This window comes from Schistocerca gregaria, chromosome 4 (genome assembly GCF_023897955.1).
Source record: "Schistocerca gregaria isolate iqSchGreg1 chromosome 4, iqSchGreg1.2, whole genome shotgun sequence".
Lineage (NCBI taxonomy): Eukaryota > Metazoa > Arthropoda > Insecta > Orthoptera > Acrididae > Schistocerca > Schistocerca gregaria.
In genome coordinates this window covers 369,136,258-369,162,330 of record NC_064923.1, presented here as the reverse complement: position 1 = coordinate 369,162,330, position 26,073 = coordinate 369,136,258, and the positions used below count along the sequence as shown (strand labels likewise).

Below are 26,073 nucleotides of genomic sequence, written 5' to 3'. Positions count from 1 at the left end.
AAATGGGGCACAGTGTCAAACGCTTTCCGCAAATCTAGGAATATGGAATCAGTCTGTTGCCCTTCATCCATTGTTTACTGTATATTATGTGAGAAAAGGGCATGCTGAGTTTTACACGAGTGACGCTTCCTAAAACCGTGCTCATTCGTGGACATAAGATTTTTGGTATCCAGAAAATTTATTATATTCCAACTCAGGATATGTTCTAGAATTCTGCAGCGAACTGATGTTAAGAATATTGGTCTGTAATTTTGCAGGTCCGTCCATTTACCTTATCATGAACAACGGAGACTTGCATGGTATGAGTCAACTGCAACACCAAGTAGCGTTCTGACGTCTTCAGCGATGAGTCTCTTTCCTGTTTGTGGCGGCTAGATTGCCGCCATCTTATGTCTAGATGATCTGTTGGAACGTAACACTATGGAACGATTCCCAACACCCTCTCGAACTCTTTGAACCATGGTGTGCGGAATTACCATGGTAATGGAAGTAATTTGGTAATTGTTGAAGAGGAGGTGAATGTTCGCCAGTATGTTTTTAGACTGGTAAACCCTGTTGTCGTGTGCTTCATGACCAGGGTACTAAATGGCACATTTCAGCAGGATAATGCAAGACCCCAAAATGCAGTTCAAACCGCAAATGCCTTGAGAAATGTACCGAAGTTTGTCTTGTCTCGCACAAAGCGTGCCCGCGATGCGATAGAAAGACATATACGTTCTTACGAGCCTCCAGCCAGTAATCATCACGTACTGAAACAGCTTGTTTTTCAGCTATGCCAAAAAATTCTTCAAGGGTCACGCATCACATCGCTGTTGATAGGGATCAGTTCAGATTAAAATGAAAGTTTAATTATTTAATATTCGTTACACTATGAATATCTCCACAAGGGTTGATAAATATCGAATTGGTGCTTCATGACCTAACACTTTCCGTTTCCGCCAACGTGTTTGTATAGCCTTGCATGGAAAGGAAACATGGACAGTTCATACGTGAAGAGAACAGAAGCTTTTGAAAAGTCGTGGTACAGAAAAATGCTGAAGATTATACGAGGGGCGTTGAATAAGTAGCGCAACACATTTTTATCCGAAAGCAGGTTGGTTTTATTCAGGATTCTAATACATAATATTAGTCCCCACTGTTTTGACTACAAAACTTTTTTTTTCAGCATTATCTCTGTTCAGTTCGACGACCTTACGCCACCTTACTGGCAGAACCTCTATGGCCGCATGGTACCTCTCTACTGGTCGATGTCGGATCCAACGTCTTGCTGCATCCATAACCTCGCCTCTGTCCAAGTACTGCTTCCCATGGTGTGAATTCTTCACTGGGCCATACTAGTTGCCCTTTAATGTCTTTCGTTAATCGGCGAGGAACTCAAAGGGTATAAATCTTTGAGTGCTCGAAATGGTGGACGAATGTGTTAGCACTATGAAGAGAGACGCCCAGTTGAGGAGCGAGGTGGTTCACTGTGATCCGTTGATCACCTCGAATGAGAGTGTCCGCACGTTCCAACATTACACAGCTGTGTACAGCCGGCTGGCATGCGGGAGATGCGATGAACATACACGGCGAACAGGTATTGAATAGTATTGGAGGACTTTTTGAGAAAATTTTCCTATAGAACTATTCCATCGACCCCATAATAACGAAAACCGAAACATCATCGTCTAATTCAAGAATTACACCTTTCGACTGACATAGTGAGTGCTCACTATGTATCTAGATATACAGACTTTGACGTTGATACTTAACATCATAATACTGTATGATCTGAAGATGGCAATGACCGAAACAGGTAGTTGTGAAATGTAGAATTTACGGGATCAAGACGAACCTGTACAACTGAATATTCAGACACCAACTATTCAAACAAAATCTTAATGTTACCATTCATACTCACTGTCAGTTCTACTACTAAAATTAGAGTTCCTCTTTGACTAAAAGTCGTCCGTATTGGGTACTCACCGACGAGCCAGTGTGGACTCTCTGGCACGAAGCAGAGCGCGATGACGGCGGCGACTGGGCAGACGAGGTTGACGAGGGCCACAGTGCGCCAGGGCAGCAGGTTGCCCAGCAGGAACTGCGTGAACACGCCCACGATCACCGACGTCGAGCTGGTGGCCGACAGCGCGCCGCGGAAGCGCGGCTCCGTGATCTCCGCCACGTACGTCAGCACCTGCCGGCAGCGTCACAGCGACGTCACACCCTAGGCTCTGCGCAAACTTCTTTTCCGCTCTCTTCTGCTTGCCACTGAAAAACGTGTCCTGTATCTCGCCCACTGTCACAATAAATAGCAAAGATTATACACTGTCTGGTCAAAAGTATCCAGAGACCTTTTAATGGACTCGTCTTCATGTTGGCATGAACTCTGCTTGGGACACTACCATTGACGTGTCTGAATGTCTAGGATGGAGTGGCAGCCCATTCTTCCGTAGCCTTAGATAAAGAAGTTAGTGATTTTTGATGCTGGGGCCAAAACGAAACGTCCTTCCAACTCATCCTAAGGCATTCCATTTGGATCAGCACGCAACTCTGGGCTGGTCAAAAATGTTATTGTCCACTAGTCACTGTCTCACAGACGTTGCTTCATGACAATACGTTGTTATGCTGATGCAATAATCAGCTCTGAACTGCTCCTTTACTGTGCGCAGTACACAATGCCGTAAAATACGTTCATACCCTACCGGATTTTTCGTTTAATTAAGGGCAATAAGGGAACTACATCATTACAATGCGAAGTACCACTGTACCGTTACACCACCTTCGTAATTCACTGTTGGCACTCCACATGATGACGGGAAATGTTCTCTAGGCACTCGCAAAACCCAAACCCTACCAAGGGATTGTCACAGACTACAGTGTTATTCGTCGCTCCAAATCACTCGTTTACCGTTATCCCTACCCAGTGGCGTCGCTCTTTACGACAACTCAACCGTCGTTCAGCGTTAACTACATAAATCTGTGCCATTTGAGTAGATGCTCGACCATTGTACCCCGTTGTTTTTAACGCTGGTGTTCTGTGAAGGGGTATCATGGAGGAGCTGGCTGGAGCACAGGCGTATTTATCTTGTACCACTAACGAGCATTTGTCAATCATCTGACTACCTGACGTCATATTCAGACTCCAGTGAAGTAACGTCATATTCTTATTTACTTGTTGACCCTCTAAAACGTCAGAATCACCATAGTCATCCACTTTCTGAAGCACTGCATAAACGACAGTGCAGAACGGAGGCTGAAAGCGTGTGTTTTGTTGGCGAGTATCCAACGCTGCACGAAGTAAGGAGATATCTAGAGCCAACCACCTCAGCCGAAGCACGAGAACCAGGCTGTAAATGTAGGACTGACGCTCTATAGTCGCCGAATACTTAACTATTAGCGCTGAAACGTATGTGCGAGATTTTATTTTTTCAAAAGTCTCTTCCTAAGTTGCCCGAGTATACTCTGGATTTTAAATTTCTATCGATGTGGCACTGCCTAGGTCCTTCAACTGCGTCGTTTCCATTGGTTCACTGCAAATCTTTTCGTTATTATTCTGAAATAAAGGCCAACCTGATGCAATCTTCTACGCACTGTTTGGTCTGAGATGCGAATCGCAGTTGCTCGGGCGAAGTCAGTTCCAATATTGGTTAAAAACTGGAACTGACCTCTCCTAGACAACAGGGAGTTGATGTTGGGCGCCTACGAGCCGACAGTTAGAGGAAATGATCCTGCATTGGTGTTGTCATAACGATGACGACCACTGCGAGGTCTATCGTTCACATTTCCCGTCTCCGTTTACTTGCTCCACACCTTAAATTTGGAAATTTGTGGTAAGTTGTTATGAGACCAAACTGCTGAGATCATCGGTCCCAAGGCTTACACACTGTTTAAATTAACTTACGCTAAGGACACACACACACACACACACACACACACACACACACACACACACACACACACACACACATGCCATAGAGTGAACTCGAACCTCCGACAAGGGGATCCGCGCGAACGGTGGCAAGGCCTCCCTAGACCGCGCGGCTACCCCGCACGGCGCTTCGCACCTTAGACACACCTCTTTGAATGACGTGTAAGCGATCTGCAACGTCTTCTGTGTATGACCTGCTGAAAGTGAAGCCACTATCCTGACTCTATCAAAGTGTCGTATGCCTCTACGTGGCATGTTACTGCAGTGAAGCTGTTAATGCTGTACTGCTCGCGGTGTGCCAGAGCGGTAGCGGTATGTTTACATGACTGGGAAACGGACACAAAGGGTGGCAGCAGTAAAAAGCGTCCAATTTTCAGCTTTTGGTTCTGCAGCTGTAGTGTTTCTATCAGAGTTTGTAGTTAAATTATAGGATATAGGTTCGGCATTTAAACAGAAACACTGTTTTTTTTCTTTTTACCCAAAATACACTCCTGGAAATGGAAAAAAGAACACATTGACACCGGTGTGTCAGACCCACCATACTTGCTCCGGACACTGCGAGAGGGCTGTACAAGCAATGATCACACGCACGGCACAGCGGACACACCAGGAACCGCGGTGTTGGCCGTCGAATGGCGCTAGTTGCGCAGCATTTGTGCAATGCCGCCGTCAGTGTCAGCCAGTTTGCCGTGGAATACGGAGCTCCATCGCAGTCTTTAACACTGGTAGCATGCCGTGACAGCGTGGACGTGAACCGTATGTGCAGTTGACGGACTTTGAGCGAGGGCGTATAGTGGGCATGCGGGAGGCCGGGTGGACGTACCGCCGAATTGCTCAACACGTGGGGCGTGAGGTCTCCACAGTACATCGATGTTGTCGCCAGTGGTCGGCGGAAGGTGCACCTGCCCGTCGACCTGGGACCGGACCGCAGCGACGCACGGATGCACGCCAAGACCGTAGGATCCTACGCAGTGCCGTAGGGGACCGCACCGCCACTTCCCAGCAAATTAGGGACACTGTTGCTCCTGGGGTATCGGCGAGGACCATTCGCAACCGTCTCCATGAAGCTGGGCTGCGGTCCCGCACACCGTTAGGCCGTCTTCCGCTCACGCCCCAACATCGTGGAGCCCACCTCCAGTGGTGTCGCGACAGGCGTGAATGGAGGGACGAATGGAGACGTGTCGTCTTCAGCGATGAGAGTCGCTTCTGCATTGGTGCCAATGATGGTCGTATGCGTGTTTGGCGCCGTGCAGGTGAGCGCCACAATCAGGACTGCATACGACCGAGGCACACAGGGCCAACACCCGGCATCATGGTGTGGGGAGCGATCTCCTACACTGGCCGTACACCTCTGGTGATCGTCGAGGGGACACTGAATAGTGCACGGTACATCCAAACCGTTATCGAACCCATCGTTCTACCATTCCTAGACCGGCAAGGGAACTTGCTGTTCCAACAGGACAATGCACGTCCGCATGTATCCCGTGCCACCCAACGTGCTCTAGAAGGTGTAAGTCAACTACCCTGGTCAGCAAGATGTCCGGATCTGTCCCCCATTGAGCATGTTTGGGACTGGATGAAGCGTCGTCTCACGCGGTCTGCACGTCCAGCACGAACGCTGGTCCAACTGAGACGCCAGGTGTAAATGGCATGGCAAGCCGTTCCACAGGACTACATCCAGCATCTCTACGATCGTCTCCATGGGAGAATAGCAGCCTGCATTGCTGCGAAAGGTGGATATACAGTGTACTAGTGCCGACATTGTGCATGCTCTGTTGCCTGTGTCTATGTGCCTGTGGTTCTGTCAATGTGATCATGTGATGTATCTGACCCAAGGAATGTGTCAATAAAGTTTCCCCTTCCTGGGACAATGAATTCACGGTGTTCTTATTTCAATTTCCAGGAGTGTATTTCGGCTCCGCTGTGCTACAAGCAGTGAGTTTTGCTTAATGAAAACTGTAAAAAGTGAGCATAGTTTTGGTTGTAACCGGTCTAACAAAGTGAGACCCAAAGGAAAATATCGTTCGTTTTGCTTGTTACTGTGATTTTACATTATATGATTTTGCCTGGCCATCTGATAGTTTGTCATCTGAGCTGCAACAATTGAAGTAGCTTTGAATGGGTTCAGAAAAAGTGACATATCCCGTTTCAACTCTGAAATATTTTGATCCAACTTCCTTCAAGAAACACAAGTTTCTTCAGCTCCCAGTGCAGCTGAAATACCTGCATCTTCTGTCCAACCACCAGTTCCATCGTCCTTTCCTAACCCTTCACCAAATCGAAACTCTAAATTTGTTTCTCCTCTGTGACTTTTCCTTACAAATTGCAACGACAAGCTTCATTGTAGAGGTCTGAAGAAAGAAGAAGGAAGCCGAACACCTCCTATACATGGTTGAAAGAACTTTAAAGAAAAGACACCCAATAGTGAAACAGTCTTCCCAATCGACTGAAAAGAAGGACAAAATTGATATTGACTCTGATGACTCCTCCTCCGAACCAGCCTTGGTTACTACAGATTTAGACAGTTTAGATGAGGAATGTCTCTACTCTCTGAGCCCTACAAAAATGGCCAACACGGCGAGAAGTGGATAAAATGCATTAAATGTTTCCAGTGGGCTCACGAATTGTGTGTGGGAACGGAAAAATATGGTTGGAAAACATAAATATGTGGTGTATGTTGAACTAAATAATGTAAGGTGCCAGTTAATGCTATGCAGATAAAGTTGTTTCCTTTTATATTCCAAAAAGCAATATATTTTCCTTAAATTTAACAATCTAAAATTAGGGACTCTACTGTCCGAAATTTGGAACGCTTTCTCCAATGTGGTAAAAGGCACTTTTTTTTATTCCAATAAATTAGTTCATAATGTTTTGAGTATACATGAATTTTGAACACAGAATCTCGAAGGATACAGAACAGAGTTCAAGAACGAATTTTCATTTTCTGTGAACCATTACTGTCGCCAAATTTTATAAAGCTGTAAATGGTATCTGGAGCCGGCCGCAGTGGTCTCGCGGTTCTAGGCGCGCAGTCCGGAACCGCGCGACTGCTACGGTCGCAGGTTCGAATCCTGCCTCTGGCATGGATGTGTATGATGTCCTTAGGTTAGTTAGGTTTAAGTAGTTCTAAGTTCTAGGGGACTGATGACCACAGATGTTAAGTCCCATAGTGCTCAGAGCCATTTGAACCATTTGGTATCTGGAATATGGGTCTCTTGCCTTACTATTACAAATTCCTTAAACAAAAATCAGCTGAACTGACGATCAGCATTTTAGATGTTGTATTTTCAGGCGAATATTTACTGTATCGCTAATTTGTTGCATGTGACTCTGTCATGATTCTCAGTTACCACACGTTGTCCTTGTAGTCATTCTGATAGTGGCTCAATATATACAGTGGGTGAGAGATTTATTCATTACTAGCTGTTTCCGTGGCTGCACTCACGTATCAGTAGTTTTGTTCCGATGAGTGATGGCAAGCAGGCGGTTGTATGTGTAGTAACGTCAGCCACGCTCACATGTCTGCCTGTCCGGCTAAGCATAGCTTGTGGTGTGCGCGCCCAATCCCCCCACCAGCTCCCCATACGAAGGACGCGGTGGCACTCGCAGTACCGCTACAGAGCAGAGTGTATGTAGGAGCATGGGCAGAAGCACGCATCTATGTATTGTGTTGCTGAACTACCTGTAAACTGTACAACGTGCACCTTATGCAACCAATGTAATATTCTTTATCATGGTTTATGTTCAATGTTAAGAAGATATGCTCTATTCCTTACTCCACCCTCTTAGGGGTTGAGGCTTTTTACACTTTTTTTACTTTTCAAAGTAGACTGTGGTCTTCCTCAGGATTCAGGCCACCTCCATATATCAAATTTCATCGAAATCAATTCAATGGTTTGGTTGTGAAAACGTAAGAGACGAAGTTATTTTCGCATTTAATGATATTGGTGTGGGGGTATGGATTAAACTCGTTGAGGATTGTATAAGCATTGTGTTCATTAGGTTTAGTTCTATTACATATAACAAATCAACAAATAAAAGCATTTTTACAAGTATAATAAAGTTCAAAATAACAAGAGCAAATAGTTTTTTCAAAGAATAAATATGTTTCCCTAATTCGCGTAATCTTATTCAAATCAATAAATATCTTGTACTACCCACTTTCTAAAAGAGCTTATGTACTTCCTCATACTTGAAGCTGTCTCCTAGGCGCTTCAGTCTGGAACCGCGCGACCGCTACGGTCGCAGTTAGAATCCTGCTTCGGGCATGGATGTGTGTGATATCCTTAGGTTAGTTAGGTTTAAGTAGTTCTAAGTTCTGGGGGACTGATGACCTCGGATGTTCAGTCCCATAGTGCTCAGAGCCATTTGAACCATTTGAAGCTGTCTCCATGCCAAATTTAATCGGAATCGCTTCAGCGGTTTAGACGTAAAACAGACAGTGTCACTTTCACATTTGCAATATTACTGTGGAGATGGATTTTAATGACTGTGTAGAGGGAGTTTGATTTTGAAGCACTTGGAAATTGGCCATACGTCGAAGTCAGTTGACAGAGAATAAGTGAATGCTGATGCAAGGGGACATTCAAGTAAAAAAAATGTCTTCAACAACTGGAGGGGGCATAATCTTAAAGTTGCTAAGGAAAGTCAGAGGGTAATTGTGAGCAGCTTAAGTGAGCGTCGTGTTTGATAAGACGTGTGCGGAATGAGTACATCGGTACTTCTACTGAAAGTCATGTGCAGGTTTAACTCTCTTTTGCTGCAGGCGATACTTTACCCGCCATAAAGTGCGACAGGATGCAGTCGACCGTGAAGTTAGCTGTTTCCTTAAGCTAGTTTACGATGCAGTCGGGTATGGATGTCAAACCAACACAGAAATCAGACAGTAAAACTTCCTGCGGGGCGTCCAAGAATTAACTATGCGGTTCATACTGTACGATGACTTGCTTTTCAGAGCATTCACACAAGGTTGGCGCCGGTGGCGACACCTACAACATGCTGACATGAGGAAGGTTTCCAACCGATTTCTCATACACAAACAGCAGTTGACCGGCGTTGCCTGGTGAAACGTTGTTGTGATGCCTCGTGTAAGGAGGAGAAATGCGTACCATGACGTTTCCGACTTTGGTAAAGGTCGGATTGTAGCCTATCGCGATTGCGGTTTATCGTATCGCGACATTGCTGCTCGCGTTGGTCGAGATACAATGACTGTTAGCAGAATATGGAATCGGTGGGTTCAGGAGGGTAATACGGAACGCCGTTCTGGATCCCAACTGCCTCGTATCACTAGGAGTCGAGATGACAGGCATCTTATCCGCATGTCTGTAACGGATCGTGCAGCCATGTCTCGACCCCTGAGTCAACAGATGGGGACGTTTGCAAGACAACAACCACCTGCATGATCAGTTCGTCGACGTCTGCAGCAGCATGGACTATCAGCTCGGAGACCATGGCTGCGGTTACCCTTGACGCTGCATCACAGACAGGAGCGCCTGCGATGGTGTACTCAACCACGAAACTGTGTGCACGAATGGCAAAACATCATTTTTTCGGATGAATCGAGGTTCTGTTAACAGCTTCGTGATGGTCGCATCGTTGTTTGGCGACATCGCGGTGAACGCACATTGAAAGCGTGTATTCGTCATCGTCGTACTGGCGTATCACCCGGCGTGATGGTATGGGGTGCCATTGGTTACACGTTCGGTCACCTCTTGTATGCGACTAAAAGACCTACACGTGTATGGTGTAGACCTGGTGAGCTGCATTTGCCCATGACACACAGATCCCATAGAAAACTTTAGAACGTGGGTGTCGTCAGTTACAACACGCACTCCCATTTGGCATTTCTGCTAAGTAAATAGTGCCTGCTACATTAAACAGGCTTTTATACCCGTGCTACTGCCATTCCACCGTCAGGAAAGTGATGTGCGTTTCCAGCAGGACAACGCACGAACACAAACGGCTGCTGAGACGCAACGTGCTCTTCACGGTGTAAAACAACTGTCCTGGCCAGCAAGATCACCAGATCTCTCGCCAATTGACCACGTGTGGGAAATGGGAATTTACTCGTTCTTCAGAGCCTGCAAGTAGCATTGTCGAACTGGAATAACAGGCTCAAGATGCTTGGAACACTCTATCGCAGGATGCCATTCGGCACCTTTGTGATCGTTTGCGTGCGAGAATACACGTATGCGCTTCGGCGACAGGGAGGCACACTGTGCGTTGATGCTACTGTTTGGGCAATGTTACTGTGACATAGTTGCTTCATTTCCTCTTATTTCTTCATTACATATCACGAAGTATCTGTCTCCTAGTTCATTTGCACAAGGTGCTTTATATCAGTATCTGGTTCTATTTTTGACGGACCTGTGTATAAGGTGCTGCATATTCCCCGCCATAATGACGACATGGCCGGCCATTGTGACCGAGCGGTTCTAGGCCCTTCAGTCTGGAACCCCGCGGCCGCAACGGTGGCAGGTTCGAATCCTGCCTCGGGCATGGATGTGTGTGATGTCCTTAGGTTAATTCGGTTTAAGTAGTTCTAAGTTGTATGGGACTGATGACCTCATATGTTAAGCCCCATAGTTCTCTGAGCCATTTGAATGACGACATTGTGTGATTGATAAACACGATTTATGATCAAAAATTTCAAAAGATCAGAAGATGACACGTTAAACTGCCGAAACCGTCGTCTACATCTACGTCTACATGATTACTCACTCTGCAATTCTCCGTTAAGTGTCTGGCAAAGGGTTCATGGAACCGCCTTTAAGCTACTTCTCTACTGTTCCACTCTCGAAAAGCGAGAGGAAAAATCGAACTCTAGATCTTTCTATGCGAGCTTTTATTTCTCTTATTTTATTATGATGAACATTTCACTAATTACATTGTAAGGAATACTGCAACCAGCCACAAGTTTTCTTGAAATAATTGTATTATACAATCGCTACTTTCAGACCTGAGCCCTTCATCAGATGGTAGCGTTGAATCCTCGCAAGTTTTATATTTGTGTACACAACGCTCTGTAGGCGAAGAAGGGCTCGGGCCCGAAACTGGTAATGGTGTAACAAAATCATTTCAAGAGAACTTGCGGCTCGTTGCAGCATTTCCTACAGTGTAAGCTGAGGCGTTCTCCAAGCAAAATTGATAAAATAATGATGATCATTCCTCCCTCTGTAGGTGGGCGTCAAAAAAATATTTTCACACACTGAGGTGAAAGTTGGTGCTTGAAATTTCATGAGGAGTTCCTGCCGCAGCAAAAAAGGCCTTTGTTTTGATGACTGCCACCTTAATTTGTGTATCATGTCCGTGGCACTCTCTCCCTCATTTAGCGATAATACAAAACGAGCTGCCCATCTCTGAACTTTTTCGATGTCCTCCGTCAGTCCTGTCTGATGTGGATCCAACATCGTTCACCAGTACTCCAGAATAGGGTGACAAGCGTAGAGTAAGCAGTTTTTCTTTAATAGATCTGTTACATTTTCTAAGTGTTCTGCCAACAACCCGCAGTCTTTGGTTTGCTTTCCCCACAATATTCCCTATGTAATCGTTCCATTTTAAGTCGTCCGTATTGTTATCCTCAGGTATGTAAACGTTTGTGTGATTTATTGTGCAACCTGAAATTTGACAGATTTCTTTCAGCAGTCATATGGATGAGCTCTCGTTTTACGTTATTTAGATTCAGTTGCAGCTTTATGCAATATAGATATTTTATCTTAATAATTATGCAGTTGGTTTTGATCTTCTGATGACTTAACAAGACGGTAAATGACAGCATCACCTGCTAACAATCTGAGAGGCCTGCTCAGCTTTTCTCCTAATTCATTTATGTAGATCAGGAACAACAGAGGACCAATAACACTTCCTTGGGAAACGCCGGCCATTACTTGTCTTATATTTGACGACTTTCCGTCAGTTATGATCTGTGATCTTTCTGACAGGAAATCACGAATCCAGTCACACAACTGAGACAGTACTCCATAGGCAAGCAATTTAGTTAGAAGTCCTTGTGAGCAATCCTTTCAAAAGTCTTCTGGAAGTCTAAACATATGGAATCAGTTTGACGTTCCCTGCCTATATCACTCATTACTTCATGAGAATAAAGAGCTAGTTGTGTTTCACAAGAACGATGTTTTCTGAATCCATGTTACTATTTGTAAAGACTCGCTTTCTTCGAGATAATTCATAATGTTCGAGCACGGTATATGTTCCAAAATCCTACTGCTAATCGACGTTAGTGATATGGGTCTGTAATTCAATAGATTACTCCCGTTTTATTTCTTAAGTATTGACGAGACTTGTGCACCTTTCCAGTCTTTAGGTATATCATTGTTAGATATAGAGCTATTGTATCAGCATACTCTGAAAGGAATCTGACTAGTATAAAAACTGGACGGGAGGCCTTGCTGTTCTTAAGTGTCCTAAGTTGCTTCGCTACACAGAGGATCAGGGGCGATTCTAGAAGTCGGTAAAGGGCTAATGGGGGTGGGGAGGAGTTGGGGGGAATGGAATATCGCTTAACAAAGGGAGAGTTGGGGTCCTCCACCGACAAATTGGTAAAATTTGGTTTTGCTTAAAGTAGTTTTTGGTAACTGGTTTGGAGTTCAAGGTAAAAAATGCGTTTTAATAAATAAGACGCCCATTTTAAGCTAAATGATATTTATTGGTTTAGGAAGTAAGCTATCTGCCGCTCTTATTCTTTCCTTAAAGTGTGTTTGAAATACATTGCAACCTATATTGCTACATAGTTATTAAAAAAACTATTGAATCTGTAGGAGAAATATATTCGCTGATTTCTGAATTCATTTTATCTACTGTAATATGATACTCCATTGGACGGGGCTATAGCCCCCATAGCCCCCCCCTCCCCCCACCCCTTGCCACCATACATGCCGATCATGTATACTTCCAATGATAAGTATTAATTAATGCGATCTTGACAATAAAAGGTTTTTTCAAATTATATGTGGATCGCTCCTTCCATTTTCTCGGTATGAAAACTACAAGGTAATTACTGTCGTCGTGATAGAGTTTTCTCTTATCACACAGCAGAAATTCGCGCCAGTCATCCAATATTTTCGTTACACTACACGACTCATGTTCCACGGCGATGAAATGCGAGAGGAAAATTGGTAAGCGATACCCTTGCTGGTAGCTCAGCTCTCAACAAACCGTTCCTGATGACCACGACTAACGCACTGGGAGCAATATAGACACTAGTTGTATTTCTCGCCTGATGTGGCGACCTAGGCGTGAGTCCATAGGCTGCTGTCTACGGAACAAGTGCACCGTTCTTTGATCAACGGAACCATTTCTGATACATAGCTGACAAATCACGTCCAATGCCTTCGGTAACTCTGGCGAGAAACGTACAACCTCATACCCAAAAGCTCTCATTAAGATCTACATCAAATTCAGTTAACTGTGCCTTCGATATACTGGCACATATACAGTGGGACGCTACTAGCAAGAGACTACAGGCGCTCGTCAGAAAATCTGATAGTTTCGTTTCTGGCCCAGATTACTGATGATCAGTTCGTGGTTCCTACTCTCTGTACACCACGGGGATTTGAATCTTGGGCTTTTCTGCCTTCTCTCTCTGATCCATGCAAATATGGAATTTCTATGCAATGTCCTTAGAGATGTCCAGTTCTTTTCACTATTGTACAGGTATGCTATATCAGGCATGATATACCGGGTGATCAGAAAGTCAGTATAAATGACAAATCTGACGCCAATGCCTCACCATAACTCCGGACATGCTTTACAGTGCTGTTCAAAACATTATTTCTCGACCTCAGTTATTGTTCAGGAATGATGGTGGACATATTGAGCATTTCCTGTAAAGAACATCATCTTTGCTTTGTCTTACTTTGTTATGCTAATTATTGCTATTCTGATCAGATGAAGCGCCATTTTTTGAACGTTTGTATTTTTTTTTGGCTATAATAAAACCCCATGTCATTCCAAGCATGTGTGTCAATTTGTACCTCTCTATCTACATTATTCCGTGATTTATTCAGTTTTCAAATTTATCACCCTGTATATACCTAAGACAGTGTTTCCTGCTAAATTAAATCCTCGTCTTGCCATCCATATTCTGGTTTCCTGTGCTGTTCATAAGTGAATATCAGGATGGCCCCTCTGAGCAGGGCAGGGCTAATATTCGACAACTAGATTTTATGCTCCATCTCCTATATCTTCGAAAATGAGAACTTTAAACCCTTATCTTCCTTCTATGTTTCATTGCTGTTACGGTCTGATTAAGCTACTAGGGTCTGAATATATATATACTCCAGGCTTCAAGACTTTGTAACTAAAGGTCTTAGAAGATGACCTTGCCTAACCCTAGGCGCACGGGCCACAGGTGCCGGATAGTGAACGTTCCACCAGATATGGTGGACAGTTGCAAATACAGAATAAGCAGTTCCGCACAAAGGCAAAATAAAACTAAATCCATTTGCGTCCGTATTGCAGCAAGCGGCAAAGTGTTCAGTGTCTGTTCACCAGTGGAGCGGCTGAAATTTATATTCTTCAATTAACTCTTTCAGTCTTAACACTCTGAGTTCACTCAATGAGTCTACTCAACCCCATCTGATTCGAGGTACAATCATCATGGAGAATTTTGATAATCACAATATTACCCAAGGTGGTCAATCCACCGCCAATATTACTGGCGCAACTGGTGTTTTGGATTCTGGGGCGACCAGGTTAAGATGCAGTGTGATTCAACAGAGGAAGTCTGAGTCCTCTGGCCAACTTAAAACCAAAACAAACACTTTTTTTTTTGCAACATTTAACATACGAACACTTTTGCAATCAGGTAAACTTCATAAATTGGAAGATACATTAAAAGAATAGAAGATTCAAATTTCGGCACTTCAAGAAATACCAATGACGGACAATCCTGGATTTCGGTAATTATAGTCTTTTTAAAAAAAATGATAAAATAATACTTAATAATGCACCACATCTTAGTGTTGATTTTGCAGTCTCCAAAAATATTTTAAATTCAATAATGGAGGTAAAAACCATTAATAATAGACTAATGACAATTTCTCTTACATTTCCAAATAAGATATACACTTTAATGCCCACATGCCAGCCAGTGAGGACACCCGTGAAAAACCTGGAGAAGTTAATGAATCTTGGGAAACGTTAGAAAGCATCATCTCGAAAGTTCCCTCAAACCTTGTTAAAATTTTAACAGGTGATTATAATGCTCAATCGGGTAAAGAGAAAAATATAAGAAAATGGTTGGTGGGTTTCCTGGGCATAAATGGACAAACCAAAATTGCCAAAGACTTGTTGAAACGTGCAAAAATTTTAAACTTAAACCATGTCAACACATTTTAAAGGAAAACCCTCTAAACAAATCGATCATCTAAAAATTTCATGCCCTAACTATAAAGAAATTTTAAATGCCCAAGTTAGGAAAGGGGCTAATTATTTAATGCAAATAAAAGTAAAACTTCAACCTCAAAAAATGTTATCCCAAATTTTGACACAGCTAAAATAACCCCAACTCTAACAAGTGAATTTGACAAAAAACACTCCCACAATTGGTAAAGCCTAAAAGAAAAGTTAATCAAAACAGCACAAAATGTAATTCCGCTTCGAAAGAAACAAAAACACTCTTGGTGGAAAGCGTATTCTGAAATAGCAGTTAAGTCTAGGCATGAGGCATTGAACAATTGGTATTGTAACAAAACTGAAAATACGTGTAGAACCTTTCTAACTGTATGAAAAAAAAATCTAAATTAATCCGACAGGCTAAAAGAAGCTATGAAAATGATTAACCTTTAGAAACAGAAAAAGACTTCCAAAAGAACAATATCAGGAACTTTTATAAAACATTAAAAACAATACTAACTGGTTATCAACTTCAAAGTCTTTGCTTCAAAAATTAAAACGGCTGTTTGACTCTTAACAACCAGGAAAATTGTAAGGTATTTGCCAATTATTTTGAAAAACTATTAAACTGTCCAGAACCAGCTAATAAATTCGAACCACAGCAGGCTAATAACACCAACGCTATCTTTAAAGAACCTGACGAAATCGAAATAAATAAACAAATCAGAAGACTTAAAAACAATAAAGTATCAGGAGAAGACTGTATAACTGCAGAACTACTAAAACCAGGTGGCCCTAACATTGTAAACGAGATGACTCAACTAATAGGACATATCTGGCAAACTGAGAAAATATAAGAGGACTGGAAAACTGCCCTGATTCATTCATTGCATAAAAAAGGGGATAGAACCGATGTTAATAATTACCGAGGAATCTCTCTTCTCACGGTCACATACAAAATTCTCTCGCATTGTTTACTTGATCGAGTCCAAGAACAATTAGAACCTAAAATTGAGAATATCAAGCAGGCTTCAGACCAAACAGATCCTGTTTGGAACAAATTCAACATTTAAAACTAATTATGTAAATTTGTGGATTTTAATAAGGCCTACGACTCACGTTAATCGTGATTGTCTTTTCCAAATTTTAGAGGAGCAAGAGCTAGATAATAAAACTCTAACAGTGATTAAGGCAACGTTAACTGACACTAGCACTAAAGTTAAATTAATGGGAGAAATTTCTGAACCATTAGATGTAAACACTGGTGTTAGATAGGGAGATGGACTCTTCCCGCTACTGTTTAACTGTGTTTTGGAAAAGGTGGTTGCAGCATGGAGAGGGCAAAAGTCGAGTCAAAATGTAGATCAATCAATCAAGTTAGGCAGAAGTAATATCAGAGTAGACTGCCTCGCCTTTGCAGATGATCTGGCAATTTTAGCTAGGGATATTATCAAAACTAATTGAAATTCTTAAAGAAATTGCAGAAAAAGTAGGACTACAAATATTATTCGAAAAAGCGGAATATATGAGATGCAACAAACAAGCACCAAAGTTTTTGAAGACAAAATATGGAAAAATAGAAAGGGTTCTCAGTTTAAATACTTGGGGGAAATCATACAAGAAACAAGTGGTTCTAATGGCTTTGAGAACTATGCGACTGAACTTCTAAGGTTATCAGTCGCCTAGAACGTAGAACTAATTAAACCTAACTAACCTAAGGACATCACACACATCCAAGCCCGAGGCAGGATTCGAACCTGCGACCGTAGCGGTCGCTCGGCTCCAGACTGTAGCGCCTAGAACCGCACGGCCACTCCGGCTGGCCATACAAGAAAACGATCTGGAAAAGGCTGCAAACGAAGATCGCTGTCAAAAGATGGCAACTGCATTCAGATTAACGCAAAATATTTATAATAAAATATCACTTTCTAGATTCAGTCAGCTTAGGCATTACCTGAATGTCTTTATGGAGCAGAAACTTTAATTTTGAACAGAAAGAGGGATAATTAAGAAATTCAAAAGAAAGAAATAAAGATTATTAGGAAAACATTAGGCCCAAAAATTACTGATGGAGAAACTTATAGGCTGAGAAGTAATAAGGAAATAGAAGAAGACACAGACATCTATGGTGACATGAGAAAACGAAGACTTAAATTTTATGGGCGCATTAAAAGAATGGACGTACTAGCTTGACAAAACAAATAGTAGAATTCTATGAAAACAGAGGCCAAAACTGAGCCAATTATATGGATCGCTGCGATTAATGAGGATCTTAAATATGTGGTATACCTCAGGCAGACGTTACAGATAGAAAAACATTCAAGCAAAAGATATTTGCTTGGAAAGTTGGTCAGAGGGAAATTAGAAAATGGACTGGAACATCGTGGTCTGACGAAAGAAAGAGACTTAATTCTGAGTGGATGAAACAAATCTGGACACAAAGGAAGGCCACCCACCAAAAGCGACGTTGATGGATTGTACTTCACGTGGTTTTGTTGTGCCATGTGTGTGTGTGCTCTTTTGCTCTTTCGCACATGTCTGAAAGAACGGACACCACATGTATAATTAAGACGATGACGGACAATGGTCCCTTCCCATTGACATAAATCAGTGTCCACTGGCAGCTTATGTTTATAATTCCTTTCTGTCCTGATACTATATGTTGTATTTCTCTTTTTTCTCAATATTATATTAGCTTTGAAAATACTTCTTATGACAGCAGCTAAATGAGTCGTTAGTTTCATGCCACGTCGTTTGCAACTATCAATTTGCTAACTAAAAAACGATATAAAGCTGTGTCGTGCTGCCTTTTGCTTTGGTTCTTTACTTGATGAAAAGTGTTTTTTCCTAAAAGCAAATTTTCTCTTCCCGGATAGTTCGTTAAATTTTTTACTATAAATATTTCACAAGATATCAAATTAGCTCGTTACTTTAGCACCGACAAGTGAATCTAGAACTGTGGAAGCAAGTATAACATCTTCTTACTTAGTAGCAACGACTCTGGCTGCGCACTAAGTATATACAGCCATACGACTTGTGTGAGATATTGGTAATTTTGTTTACGGGTCACTGCATATAGTTATCATTAAAATTCGGAGAACAACGTCAGGTAACTGAATAGTATAACTTTCATTTAACTGAAACGATTTAAGCAGCATACGCCAGGACAATTCTCAGGAAGCACAAATCTTGTCTGGCCCATATTAAATTGTCATTTGGACTGACATCTCTTGGTAACGATGGAAGCTGTGAGCTATTGTGCTGCCCAGACCACGTGACTGAAGCACCTGAGCTACGGCAACATGTCTGCTTCTCATCTGCAGCACCACTACGGTACGAACTGCGTGACCGCAAAGTAGTTTGGCGCGAGCTACAGCCACTTGTTGCCCCCCTGATTCGTCGCTACCTGGGGTGAGCTACATGATCTGCGTTACCTTTCCCTGAATTTCCCATTGCTCCCCTTAAACAACATACCAAATCATTCGTCATTATCAGCTTAATATCTGATAACTCCTGCATCATAGGTCATTTAGGAAGTCGATGGTAGCTCGTACCCGTCTACTGATAGTGGTAGCTCACTTCAACCTGGTACTGCAGTCGGACGACCTTACGTCTGTCTCATGTGTTCACAAGCCCGGTAGGGTAAAAAGGGATGTGAACAGTGTCAGATGTTGAGTCATCAGTGTGAAGGGCATGGGGATGCTGTGTATTCGAGAGTGATGGCGTTGCCACCATTTGATGGAGTTTGAAAGGGACCTCATTCGGAGTCTCCATTTAGCAGGCTCGTCGGATTGTCTGAATAACCAAATTTATGAGGCCTTTAGATGTGACAGAGGTCCGATGCTGAACTGTATGTGAACGTCATCGAAGTTCTGGTCGACCACCTGTGGCCACCATAAGGGAGGATCACCTTATTCTGCACGTAGTAATCCCTTCACATCTGATCCTGCCAACCAAGAACAAGTAATGGAAACTCTGTCACATTGTGAGACATTTCACAGCACTGATCAGAGACTAGCAGCAGCCAGGCACACACCACAACAAAAATAGCTGCATTTGGAACGTGCCATGATTGAAACACATAAACTGCTGACGATTAGCTTTGCACTGTGTTTAGCAATGAATCGGGATTCAGCGCTACCCCTGATGACTGTTATCAGTGAATAGGGCGATGACATATAAGAGGTCCCATTGTTCCAATGTTTCGGAGAGGCACAGTGGTGTTATGCCTGGCATCATGGTGTGGTGAGCCATCAGAAAAGACTTCAGGTCACGGGTAGTAGTGACTGAGGAAATACTGTTGGTACCCCACGGCGCCATTTTACAGCAGGAGAATGCTTGTCCACACATGGCATGTATCTCTATGAACTGTCTGCATGATACTGAGGTGCTCAAGTGGCCAGTAAGATCCCCATACGTCTCTCTAACAGAACATGTGGAAACAGCTCAAATGTCAACTCTGTCCCAGCGACAGTATCGAGGGTATCATCGGTTGGTTCAGCAGTTGTGGGCACGGACCTTAAATGGAGAGCAAATTGTCTGACTGCAGTGAAAACCCTTGGCTGAGAGTAACAATGCATGATTGACAAATAACGCCTATTGTCCAGATAATTTTAAGTACAGATTACAATGTGATTGGCTGTTGCTCAAAAGTGGTGGGGTGAACACCTACATACTTGATGTCAACCAGCTAATTGTTTACAATGTCCAACTACATATGCACTGCAGACGCCTTTTTCTGTAGGAAAGGACACAGCAGGCAGATAGACATCTGAATGAAGTGTTCAATTTTATTCCCTTTTGGTGGCTGGTACATCTCCATTTTGACCTCACCTACCAATTTACCAATTTAACACGTTGTTGTGCCACTTCGCCAGTTGCACATCCAATTCTACGACCTGTCTTACCAATCTAACAATTATACAGCTAATTTCTGGATTAGGCTTCCTACCAATTTGGCATTTCTTCCCAATTTTTATGGCCAGTTTAACCAATCTGCAGATAGGGATCCACACTTAGTTATGGCTGTGTTTCTACAGAGCATGTATGTAGAATGGAGAGCTTGTTGCCCGAAAACAGTGGGCAGTTGGCTGGGAGCATGATTATGTTCACCCTTTGCAGTTACCTGAGAGGAAAATAGGGGAGGGATGGTCAGTGACCTTGAATATAACAAAGTAAATTTTGTCAGAACTGGGATAGCTGGCACCAGAATGTGCTGACATAGCCAGTCACTGGAATGCCGACACCAAAAATGTGCTGACATCAGCAGACATTGTCAGAAACAGCAGTGCCCTCCTTCTCGATATATCACAGACATCCTGCATCCTTATATGTTGTCTCTCATGCAAGACTATCGTAGCCTGCGTCCCTATATGTTGTCCCTCATGTAGCAGTATTGTGGCGTCATTTTTCGGCAGAAAATGCATGTCCATAGATTACATGTGTCTTTACGAACTTTCGCGTCATGCTGAGATACACTAGTGGCAAATAACATCCACGGATCTGTCTCTGAGAGAACATGTACAGCTGGGATGTCTACTCCATTCAGTGCCAGTATCCAGGAGATCAAGGGCTAGTTACAACAGCTGTGGTCCAGCTTGCCTCAGGAGAGGATGCAATGGCTTTATGGCAGCTTTCTCAATCCAATCAGTGCTTATATTCAGGGCAGAGGGGATGCAACGTTGCACTAGTAAGTGGGCTCATAAGTTATTTCGAAATCTGACTCGATTTTGCAACGACTGAAATAACATCGAATATCCTCCCATACAGAGAACTTTCATTTCGTTCCCTCGTACCATACTGGATAGTTCAAATGGCTCTACGCACTATGGGACTTAACATCTGAGGTCATTAGTCCCCTAGACTTACAAGGGAACCTTCCCATCGGACCCCCCCTCAGATTTAGTTATAAGTTGGCACAGTGGATAGGCCTTGAAAACCTGAACACAGATCAATCGAGAAAACAGGTAGAAGTTGTGTGGAACTATGAAACAAAAAGGAAAATATCCAAACTGAGTAGTCCATGCGTAAGAGAGGCAACATCAAGGATAGTGTGAGCTTAGGAGCGCCGTGGTCCCGCGGTTAGCGTGAGCAGCTGTGGAAAGAGACGTCCTTGCTTCAAGTATTCCCTCGAGTGAAAAGTTTCCTTTCTTTATTTTCGCAAAGTTATGATCTGTACGTTCGTTCATTGACGTCTCTGTTTACTGTAATAAGTGTCTGTGTTTTGCGACCGCACCGCAAAACCGTGCGATTAGTAGGCGAGAGGACGTGCCTCTCCTATGGGAACCGAAAACATTTAATCGCAAGGTCATAGGTCAACCGATTCCTCCACAGGAAAACACGTCTGATATATTCTATACGACAATGGTGACGGCTTGTGCGTCACATGACAGGAATATGTTGTCGACCCACCTAACTTGTACACTTGGCGAATGGGTAAAAATATTCTTCTACCTTGCCCGATTTAGGTTTTCTTGTGGATGTGATAATCACTCCCAAAAAAGTGATGAAAACATAAGAGTTTGTGACATAAACTGCAACAAATGAATGCAACAGTTTCACAGTCGCACAACTTTCCCTGTGCTCTGTCAAAACATATGTTTTTAACGTTTTCAAATTTTTCCGTGGGTAGACCGTCAAATCCTGCATATGTCCACGCAAATCTGAACATGTCCTGGAATTTTGGAGAGCGAAGTTGATTATGTGTGAGTGCCTGAACTTTGATAATAGACATACGATCACGTAAACAATACTGCTCTGTGTACCTGTGCAGCTTGGCAAAATCATAGTATCTTTGCACAGAGTATTTCACTTGCCCTCCCCATACTAAGGCGCAGTTACCTCGCACTGGACGGACGGACGGACAGATAATTGTCTGAAAATAAAAAATTGAACTTCTCACTTGAGGGAAGAATTGAACCAAGGACCTCTCGTTCCGCACCTGCTCACGCTAACCACGGGACCATGGCGCTCCTGAGCTCACATTATGCTTGATGTTGCTATCTTGCGCATGGACTACTCTGTTCTGCTTATTTTTTTCATAGTTCCACACAATTTCTTCCCGTTCTCTTGATTGATCTGTGTTCAGTTTTTCAAGGCCTATCCACTGTGCCACCTTATAACTAAATCTGAGGGGGGTGCGATGGGGAGGTTCGCTTGTTGGAATTACTTAAACCTAACTGCCCGAGGCAGGATTCGAACCTGCGGCCGTAGCAGCATACCGGTTCCAGACTGTAGCGCCTAGAACCGCTAGGCCACTCCGACGGTTTAAGTAGTAGTGGTGTTTGATGGGCAGTAAATATTGGTACTGTAAAAGCGTTTATTTATCACGGTAGGTTATAACAGTCAGGAATGTCCAGGTGACAGAATACGCAGTAGAGCTGCCGGCGAGCCGGCTGGTGGGAGGAGACTCACCGGCGCCTCGAGCAGTCCCCCGGACGCGCCGGCGAGCGCGAGCCCGGCGTACAGCATGCCGACCGACTGCGCGAAGTGGAAGAGCAGCCAGGCGGCGGCCAGCGGCAGGTTGACCAGCATCATGGCCGGCCGGCGCCCGATGGGCGTCGACAGCGGGCCCGACAGAAGGCAGCCCAGCGGCACGCAGATCAGGTTGATGCTGCCTGTCGACACACGAGCCACCAGCTGCGGCTCAGACGCTCGACTGGTGCAGTGTCATTAGGGGCTACGCCCGGAAAATAAAATAGCTAATTCACAGGAAAGAATTAAAGCCATATGGTCAGCTATGAAGGACGTGTCTGGTCAGCAGCACAAGGTCGATGATATAGTCAGTTCGCAGTAATAATATTTCTGTTACTGATGAATCAGATAAATGTACAGTACTTGACAATCATTTTCTGACCATTGCTGGTGAATTAAATAAAAATTTACTTTCTACAGGAAATCATATAAATTTCTTAGCAAATGCCTTTCCGAGATTGATGTCTGAAATACTCCTCTGTGATACAGACAAGAGGGAGATTGAGTCAATAATTAAATCACTGAAGACTAAGGACTCTCATGGTTATGATGGAGTGCCTAGTAGAATATGAAAGTACTGTGCTGCACATGTTAGCCCTGTATTTAGCCATATTTGTAATTTTTCCTTTAGGGATGGTCAGTTTCATGAGCTATTAAAGTACTCAGTAGTAAAGCCGCTTTATAAAAAGGATGAAAGGGATAATGTAGATAATTTTAGACCTATTTCTATCCCATCACTGTTTGCAAAAGTTATCGAAAAGACTGTGTATGTAAGGTTAATTGATCATTTTATATCACACGATTTGCTATCAAATGTACAATTCGGCTTTAGAAGTCGTTTGACAACTGAAAATGCTATATTCTCTTTTCTCAGTGAGGTACTGGATGGGCTACACAAAAAGTTTCGCGCTTGGCGTATTTTTTTTTATTTAACAAAGGCATTTGACTGTGTTGATCTCACAATATTGCTCCAGAAATTGGACCATATAAGGAATAAGGGGATTAGCTCACAATTGGTTCACTTCTTACTATAGCAACAGGCAGAAAAAGGTCATTATTCACAATGTTGATAACAGCTGTGATGTGGGATCTGAGTGGGGTACTGTCAAGTGGGCGGTGCCCCAGGGATCAGAGTTGGGGCCGCTCCTGTTCCTTATTTATATAAATGATACGCCCTCTAGTATTATGGGTAACTCTAAAATATTTCTGTTTGCTGATGACACAAGCTTGGTAGTAAAGGATGTTGTGTGCAACATTGACTCGGTTTCAAATAGTGCAGTACATGACCTCAGTTCAGGGCTTGTAGAAAATAAACTAATGTTAAATCACAGTAAGACTCAGTTTTTACAGTTTCTAAAACACAATTCAACAAAACCTGACGTTTTAGTCTCACAGAAAGGGCATATGATTTGTGAAACAGAACAGTTCAAATTTCTAGGTGTTCAGATAGATAGTAAGCCGTCGTGGAATGCCCACGTTCAGGACCTTGTTCAAACACTTAATACTGCCATTTTTACTATTCGAACGGTATCAAAAGTGAGTGATACTTCGACACGTAAATTAGTCTACTTTGCTTATTTTCATTCACTTATGTCGTATGGTATTATGTTTTGGGGTAACTCTTCCCATTCTAGAAGGATATTTTTGGCTCAGAAACAGGCGGTTCGGGAAATAAGTGATGAGAGTTCACGAACCTCTTGTCGACCTCTGTTCACGAGTCTGGGTATTTTGACATTGGCCTCTCAATACGTATATTCCTTATTGTCGTTTCTTGTTACCAATATTAGTTCATTCCCAAGAATAAGCAGCTTTCACTCGGTTAATACTCGGCAGAAATCAAACCTCCATTTGGTTCGGACTTTCTTAACTCTTGTGCAAAAAGGTGTGCAGTATACTGCTGCATCCATTTTCAATAAGCTGCCACTCGAATTCAAAAATCTTAGCAGTAATCCACGTGATTTCAAATCGAAACTGAAGAGTTTCCTCATGGATCACTCCTTCTATTCTGTCGAGGAGTTCCTTGAAGAATTAAGCTGATTATTATTGTATTGCTGATAGCGTTTACTTAAACTTATGGTCTGACTTTTTTTCAGGTTCATGAACCTTTATTTTTATGTGTTATAACATTTATGTTGTAAGTTCATGTACTGACACGTTCCATGACCTTGAAGATTTGCTCCTCAATTTGGTCCTACGGAACTTGATGTGTAAATAAATTAAAAAACGTGTACAGCAGTAATGGCAGGTGGCACTATGCCACGTAGAGCTGAGCGTGTCCTACATTAAGGATAACAGACTAAAAAACCAAACTCATGGCTGTAATTTCTTTATACTTAAACCTATGAGTCGTTTTCCAGTACTCTGAAACATCTCTCTTGATATGAAAACTGCGCTCTAGGCGGAGAAATGCAACCTGTCTCTCTTAGTAGTTACAGAAAATTTACAAAGAGCATAAGGAAATAATTAAAGGGGCATTAACATTAGCTAAACAAAGAGAAAACTAAAACCATAATCCTTACAACAGATATATTGTACTGGACAGTGACTGGAGCTCTTGCACTGAGTGGCCCATTCGCATGTTATGTCTTACCAGATACAATAATTTCAGACACCTGAAGACGGGATTTTAAAATATCAAAACCGTTCGTGCTTTGAATAAATAATTACTGCAGCTAAAGCGGATATGTCTTGTTGTTGTTGTACAAAATTCTACCAGGCGGCTTCCTCTTTCATTTCTTAGCCCCAATCCATATTCACCTAGTAGTTTCCTTCTCTTCCTTTTCCTACTGTCGAATTCCCGTCACCCATGACTATTAAATTTTCGGCTCCCTTCGCTACCTGAATAATTTCTTTTATCTCATCATACATTTCATCAATTTCTTCATCATCTGCAGAGCTAGTTGGCATATAAACTTGTACTACTGTAGTAGGCATGGACTTCGTGTCTATCTTGGCCACAATAATGCGTTCACTATGCTGTTTGTAGTAGCTTACCCGGACTCCTATTTTTTTTATTCATTATTAAACCTACTCCTGCATTACCCCTATTTGATTTTGTATTTATAACCCTGTATTCACCTGACCAAAACTCTTGTTCTTCCTGCCACCGAATTTCGCTAATTCCCACTATATCTAACTTTAACCTATCCATTTCCCTTTTTAAATTTGCTAACCTACCTGCCCGATTAAGGAATCTGACATTCCACGCTCCGATCCGTAGAACGCCAGTTTTCGTTCTCTTGATAACGACGTCCTCTTGAGTAGTCCCCGCCCGGAGATCCGAATGGGGGACTATTTTACCTCCGGAATATTTTACCCAAGAGGACGCCATCATCATT

The 26,073-nt window shown here is 42.8% G+C and overlaps 1 protein-coding gene across 2 annotated transcripts in view; it reads right to left on the bottom strand.

The window, feature by feature from the left end:
• LOC126365867 (facilitated trehalose transporter Tret1-like) overlaps positions 1-26,073 on the bottom strand; it is a 459,878-nt gene that overhangs the window by 82,878 nt on the left and 350,927 nt on the right. For both annotated transcript variants that reach the window (XM_050008548.1, XM_050008549.1), the window contains 2 exons: positions 22,676-22,878; positions 1,966-2,176 (listed from right to left, as the gene is read on the bottom strand). In XM_050008548.1, the coding sequence (XP_049864505.1) occupies positions 1,966-2,176; positions 22,676-22,878 (414 nt within the window). The remainder of the gene's footprint in view (positions 1-1,965; positions 2,177-22,675; positions 22,879-26,073) is intronic.